General features: G+C 57.1%; 1 protein-coding gene across 1 annotated transcript in view; it reads left to right on the top strand.

The window, feature by feature from the left end:
• Positions 1–1,723, top strand: part of ZSWIM9 (zinc finger SWIM-type containing 9) — a 19,941-nt gene extending 18,218 nt beyond the window's left edge. The window contains 2 exon segments of the mRNA XM_077747176.1: positions 6–492; positions 495–1,723. Of these exon segments, the coding sequence (XP_077603302.1) occupies positions 6–492; positions 495–1,421 (1,414 nt within the window). The 3' untranslated portion in view covers positions 1,422–1,723.
• The last annotated feature ends 5,394 nt before the right edge of the window (positions 1,724–7,117 follow it).

Below are 7,117 nucleotides of genomic sequence, written 5' to 3'. Positions count from 1 at the left end.
CGCAGCGTGGCGCAGTGCCTCCGCGACCTGGTGGCCATGCAGTGGGCCGATGCGGCCGGGGAGGCGGCGCCCGACGGTTCCGACGGCGGGGGGCCTTGGCCGGAGGGCGAGCCGGGGAGGGGAGCCCACGGGGAGAGGGAAAGGATGAAGGGCCTGGAGAGCGGGGACTGGGCCGGGAGCCCGAAAGAAGGGAGTATCTGGAGAGGCGCCCAGTTGGAGAAGGAGTGGGCCCGAGGATTGGAGGCCAGAGACCGGGGAGGCGCTCCGTTAGACAGTGACTTGGGGCGAGGGCTGCAGATGCAAGACTGGAGAGGGTCCCAGTTGGAGAACGAGCACTGTAGAGGGCCAGAGATCAGAGACTGGAGGGGCGCCCCTTTGGCGGGTGAGAAAGACTGGGGACCAGAAGGTTACGTACTGAGAGGGGCCTGGTTGGAGGACCGCGAGCCGGGCGCAGCGGAAGGGTACAGCTGGCGGATGGCGCAGCTGGAGGACGGCGGCATCAGGGTGCTGGAGACCACAGAGCNCCGTTTGATTCTGAGAGGGCCAGGAGTCTTGAAGGGAGCACCTCGCGGGGGGCCCAGCTGCACGGAGAGAGGGCACGGGCACCGAAAGCCAGAGACTGGAAGGGACCTCCGCTGGAAGCCGAGAAGGGAAGGGGTCAGGAGGCCAGGAACCGGAGGGGGCGGCATCTGGAGAAGCCCGGGGAGATGGTCCCTGAGAATGGAGCCCCAGGGGAGCCCCAGTGGGGAGAGGAGAGGCAGCGAGGGCCCGAGATCGGAGAAGAGACGGAAGTGAGGTTGGGGGTCAAAAGACGAAGGGACCTGGAAGACGTCGTTCTGGTGCAGCTGGGGGACACAAGGGTGACAGGCCTGGAGAACGGAGAGGGAGCCCGGTCTGTGGGCCCCAAGGGCAGCGGGGAACAAGGGACGGGGTGTGGGGGCGCAGGAGGGAGGTGTCTAGGGCTGGGGAATGGGGTGCTGTGGAGCATCGCCGCGGGCACTGTGTGCGAAGGTGACCCAGATTGGGCAGGGACGCGCCTGCAGGAAGGGGGTCAGGAAGAAGGCCCACGGGAACCGAAGAGGCCTTGCTGCCCCTCCGCAGAGGAAGAGGTGGACTGGGAGCCCCTGGCCAAGTTCCGAGCGGCCTGCGGGCCAGAGCTGGCAGAGTTGGTGGCCGAAGAGCTGGCCTTCGCCAGGCAGCACGGCACGCGGGGTTTCCACTGGACGGGAGCTGGGTTTGCCCTTAAGGACGGAACCTCGGACTTCTTCCTGGACAGGGCCCTGACCCGCTGCAGCTGCTCCATCCACGCCGCCCGCCGCCTGCCCTGCCGCCACCTCTTCGCCGCGCGCCTCCTCACCGGGGCCGCCTTGTTCCACATGGACCTGCTCAGGGATTGTTGGGGGAGAGCCCCCGAGCCCTGACCCGTCGGGCCCCCGCCTGCCGCCCTCCGCCGCCAGGGCAGGAGGGCATTCTTCGATCCCAAAGATAATAGGGCTGAGGCCAAGGAGGCCGCCTCAGTCGCTCTGGCCACTTCCTGTGGCCTCCAGGGACCTCACCTCGGCCGTTTGCCTCTCTGGGTCCGAGGGGAAGCTGACAGTGGTGTCTGAGGTCCTCGAGGCACCGTGTGGAAGGTGGTGGTGGCTGGCACGGCTTCTGAGGGCCGCCCTCAGGAGAGACGTTGTGTGATGAGACACGATGTGTGATGAGACACGATGTGTGATGAGACGAGACGGTGGGGGGGGGAGACGGGGCAGAAGGAAGGAGGGGACAAAGCTGGGGGAGGGGAGCACACACACCAGGGTACGGGGACAGCCCGGGCCGGAGCAGATGCTCAGTCCAGAGAGTGCAGGGGGGTGACGGAGAAAGGGACGGGGAATGTAGGACAAACAGAAGGGGGGGAGGAAGAAGAGAGAGAAGCTAACAGGGAGGCGCAGAAAGGGGACAGGAGGCAAAAATGGAGAAGAAATGGGGAAAAGTAGAAGGAGGCAGGGGAGAAGGGGGCCAGGGCGGAGGACAGAGAGAGAGAGAGAGTAAAAAGACACATGGAAGGGAAAGGTATGGGAGAGAGAGAGAGAAGGAGCAGGAGGGGAGCGATCTGAGAGTCCCCGAAGCCTGGAGGCGTGGATTCCCTTGGCCTTCTGGTTGGTCATTTCCAGAAGAGACTGGATGGGGGGAGGGAGCATGGTGGGATGGGCCGGAGGCTCTCCGGTGGGAGAAGGGAAACGGTCTGGACTATTGTGCTACAAGATTGGAATAAAACAGTATTATTTTGGTTTCTGCACTCAGTTCCTGGCTTCTCGGGGAGGCGGGGAGGCCCAGACCTGGAGAGAAATTGAGGTGGTCCAGCAGTCCATTCTAGCAACAAGACCTAACTGGGGCCAGATGGAATGGAGGGGCCAGAAATGAGTCCATCCCCATGACAGCTCAGGCTTATTCCTTGCTCATCCGGACCAGTATCTCAAGGTGGCAACTTGGCCATCGTCTGTGGCTTCTACCCTCACGTGACTAGCCCAGGCCAGTCTCAGTCTTTGTGCCAGTGATTGGTTTAAGAACGGCCGTGTGACCGAATCCTAGCCAAGGGGTCTGCTTAGGGTGGGAGGCTACTCAAGGTTCTCTCTATCCTAAGACGAAGCCCCAGAATGAGGTGGTCAGGGCTAGACCCGCTTGCCATTATCTTGATAGAGCCTGGGAATGAAGCCAGCGCTGAGGGTGACAGCTAAGAGATGCCCTCCATGACCCCTCCCCCCAACAATACCCTGGAAGGTGGGCATTGTGCCCATTTCCAGCTGTAGAAATTAAGTCAGAGAATTGCAGTGAATTGCCAAAGGACATACTGCGGAGAGTCCCAACCACACCCCCAAACCTCCACCTCTGCATTTAAATGGCTCTCATTTGTTTTTTGAAGATGTTTATTTATTTACTGAGAGAGCGAAAAGGACAGAGAGCAGGGAGGGGCAGAGAGAGAGGGAGAGAGAACCCCAAGCAGGTTCCACGATTTCAGTGCAGAGCATGACACGGGGCTCAGTCCCACAAACTACGAGATGGTGACCCGAGCTGAAATCAAGAGTCTGATGCTTAACCCACTGAGCCACCCAGGCGCCCCTCAAGGGCTCTCATTTAGGCAGTGAATACGGTTGGGGAATCATTCCAGATTGCCTCCCATTCAGCTCTGTCACAGCACTTGCCGAGCCTCCTCCTCGTTGAACCTCAGTTTCTTTCTTTTTTTAATGTTTATTTTTGAAAGAGAGAGAGCAAGCATGAGCAGGGGAAAGCAAGAGAGAGGGGTACAGAGGATCCAAAGCGGGGCTCTGCGCTGATCATGACCTGAGCTGAAGTCCGACGCTCAACCAACAGCCACCCAGGAGCCCCAAGCCCTCAGTCTCTTGGTGCAGAAGATGGGACTAAATGCTAACTCTGCTACCAAAGCTGGTTGGAGAATTGAAAATAATGCCCTGGGGCGCCTGGGTGGCTTAGTCGGTTAAGCGTCGGACTTTCGCTTAGGTCATGATCTCGCGGTTCGTGGGTTCGAGCCCCGCGTCGGGCTCTGTGCTGACTGCCAGCTCAGAGCCTGGAGCCTGTTTCAGTCTGTGACTCCCTCTCTCTGACCCTCCCCTGCTCACGCTGTCTCTCTCTCTCTCTCCTAGAAATAAAAATATTTAAAAAAAAAGAAAGAAAATGATGCCCTTATTCTCTCTAAGGCGTGCCAAGAACACTAGTAATCGATTGTTATTATATATCAACTCTCCCGTTTTCTTTTTGAGAGACTAAAGATGTGGGTTGACATTCGATGACGCTGCATGGGGAGGGTCTCCCACTCTTTGTTAGACCAGCTCAACCTCACGATAAATACCAGCAAGCCTTCGCAAAATCCGCCACGCATGCGGTTTAGGGCAGTCGGGAGCGCGGCGGCCCCGAGTTCCGCTGTGCATGGAGATTCCCCGGAACGACTGTGTATCTGGCCCGAAGGATGAGGATCGCAGCCCTAAGTGGAGTGGGGGCAGCGATAGGGAGGTGGCGAAGTCCGGGGAGACACCGGTCGAATCTGAAAGGCACCAGGGGAGCCAGCGGTGCCGTCAGTCCCTAAACAGGGACGCCCTTCCTGTGTCACCCCCTCTTCGGATAATGGTCTCGCCTGATTCCCGTTCCCTGCTGCCACTCCGGGACACACCAACTTTCCAGCAGAGGGGTGGGAGGAGTGGGCCTGGGTACTGAAGGGGCGTTTGGACGGGCGGGACCTTTGTCGCGGAGGCCGGGGTGTAGGTAATGCTGGGGGGAAAGGGGGAGAAGACCAAGGGGTTCAAACAGTTGGAAGAGGGGAGGCCTTCAGGGGACCCTAGTCCGAAGGGCGGGGCGGGGCTTAGAAGATCTTTATCAAGAAAAGAAGGCGGGGCCTCTGGATGGGCGAGTTCACCCTGTTGGGGAGGCGGGAGGTTGGGGTGGGCGACTTCCCTGTGAGTGCGGGTGAGGGGGATGAAGTTGGTTGGGAGAGACCATCGTTTGTATGGGGGAGATTCGGGCGGTGCTTGGGGGTGACCTCTGAGTGTGTAAGAGCGGGGAGGGTCTAGGTGAGTGTGTGTGCCCCGCGAGCAGGATTGAACTGTGCCTTGAAGCAGGAGTTGGGATTCTGACCGAGGCTCCGAGAGGGCATGTCAGATTCGGAGGAACGACAGGTGATAGCGCCCCTTGGCGGAGGAGGTAAGTACCTACTTGCAGAAGGAGAGGCTGCCCTTGGAATGTAAGGACCACAGGCAAATATCTCAAGAGAGTTATGCTGGTGACTGTACGGGGAGCACATCAAGGGGGCTGTCGCTGGCGTAGGGTGCTGGGGAGCCATGAGCTGCAGAAGGGCAAGATCAGCCTTGGATGAAGAAAGCCTTCTGGGGCCGTGTGGGGGGGTGGACTGGAGTGGGGAGACCGGAGGCGCTCTTAAGATTCTTTCTCTCTCCTCCTCGCCCGCTCACCCTCCCTCTCTCTCTCTCTCTCCAAAAGAAAAAGCAAGCTATTGGGTATAGCTCATTTTAAATTCTCGTGCACAAGGTGTGTTCATGAACACGGCTGCATGTCAACTCGTCTTGATGAACCCTCATCCGACATCCTTACTATTTCACTTGTGTATTTTCTGCTGGGCCACAGTAGAGGCGAGGGAGTTCATTGCTCTATTACCAGAATCTAGGGCAGTGCATGGCCCATGGCCCACAGTCAGGCTGTTGAGTGGTGAGGAGTGTCCCCTCTCCCAGAGCTCCCAGATTCAGGAATTGTGGGCGCCTTGCGAATTTGAGTAATTTCACCCGCCTTTCCCCGTGACGCCGATGGGGGCGCTGTGAGCACCACATTTTGGTCCAGACCAACCCCATCGTTTCCTGGGTCAGGAAATTGAGGTCCAAGAGACGTCTTAACTTCCCTGAGGTCACGCAGCATGTTGACAGCAGTAGAAGCAGCCTGGCCTTGGGTTCCAGCGCAGGAGAGGCTGGTAATTGCTGAGTGATGTTGGCGTCATCCCTGCAACTCGCTGGGCCCTCGGGTCTCCATCTAGCAAATGAGGAGGGTTCATCCTCACAGGGGGGCGGGACATCACGGGGTCACGTTTCGCCTCTCCCTCTTTTTTTTTTTAAAAATTTTTTAATGTTTTATTTATTTCTGAGAGAGAGAGAGAGAGCGTGAGCAGGGGAGGGTCAGAGAGAGAGACACACACAGAATCTGAAACAGGCTCCAGACTCTGAGCTAGCTGTCAGCACAGAGTCTGATGTGGGGCTCGAACCCACGAACCGTGAGATCATGACCTGAGCCGAAGTTGGACGCTTAACCAACTGAGCCACCCAGGCGCCTCTTTGCCTCTCCCTCTTACTAGCTGTGCGATCTTATGCAGATATTTCTTAATCTCTGTGCCTCAGTTTGCTCATCTGTCAGATGGGCATAATAAAAGTCCCCACCCCATAAACTGAGTTCAGTGAGTTAATACACATGAATTGCTCAGAACAGTTACTACAGCCTCATAAGGGCAGGCAAGTGTGAATTTGTGAGGGCCGGCCTTAGGGCCCGAATGTCCAGATTCAAATCTGGACTCTTCCACTTCCAAACTCTGTAACCTCGGGCAAGTGAATCACCCTTTCTGAGCTTCAGGTACCCTGCAGATGGCCAGGTTATTGTGAGCACGCAGTAGGGGATCTAGGTATACAGAGAGTGCTAAATAAATGCCAAGTAGGTGTCCCCTCTGTGTTCGGAGTCATGCTGCACATGGCACGTATTCGTTTCTCATGGCTGCTGTAATCAATGCTGAGAAACTTGGTGACTGAAAGCCACACACATTTCTTCTCTCGCAGTCCGGAGGTCAGAAGTGGGAAGTCGGTTTCGCTGGGGCCGAAATCAAGATGTTAGCAGGGCTGTGCACCCTCTGAGCCTCTAGGGGAGAAGCCATCTCCTTACCTTTTCAGCTTCTAGAGCTGTATCTCTCACATTCCTTGGTTCCGGCCCTTCCCCCCCCCCCCCCCCAAAGCCAACAGGGGCGCATCTTGGTTCAGTGGTCAGGTCGCCTTTACTGCATCAAATCTCCCTCTTAGAAGAACACTTGTGATTACATTTAGAGCCACCTAGATAATCCAGGATAATTTCCCCCACGTCAAGAGGCTTAATTTCATCCTACCTGCAAAATCCTTGTTTCCATTTAAGAGAATGGTCACAAGCTCCAGGAATTTAGGACCTGGATCTATTCGGAGGCCATTATTCAGCCTGCCAGGGGGCCAAAACCCCAAGCCAGACTGGCCTAAGCAGCAAAAGGTAATTTATTGCCTCACCCAGCCGAAAAGTTAAGGAGAGGATGCTTCAGGCACAGCTAGATCTAGGTGCTCATCCAGAAGCTGTCTCTCCCTTCTCTTGGAGCTGTTTTTGTCTCTGACAATTTCACTGCCAGGCTGACTCTACTCCCCATGGACGTGAAAGATGGACACGGGCAGCTCCAGGTTCGCATCCAAAGATAAGTGCCGTGGAGAAAAGTAAAGCCAGGAGGGAGGGAGGGCAAGACAGAAGGGTAGCGGGAGTTTCCATTTTAAATAGGGTGGTGGAGGGGTGCCTGGGTGGCTCAGTTGGTTAAGCTACCGACTTCGGCTCAGGTCATGATCTC

This window comes from Crocuta crocuta, unplaced genomic scaffold (genome assembly GCF_008692635.1).
Source record: "Crocuta crocuta isolate KB4526 unplaced genomic scaffold, BGI_CrCroc_1.0 scaffold334, whole genome shotgun sequence".
Lineage (NCBI taxonomy): Eukaryota > Metazoa > Chordata > Mammalia > Carnivora > Hyaenidae > Crocuta > Crocuta crocuta.
Note: the sequence above shows the minus strand (reverse complement) of the source record. Positions and strands in the feature narration are given on the sequence as shown.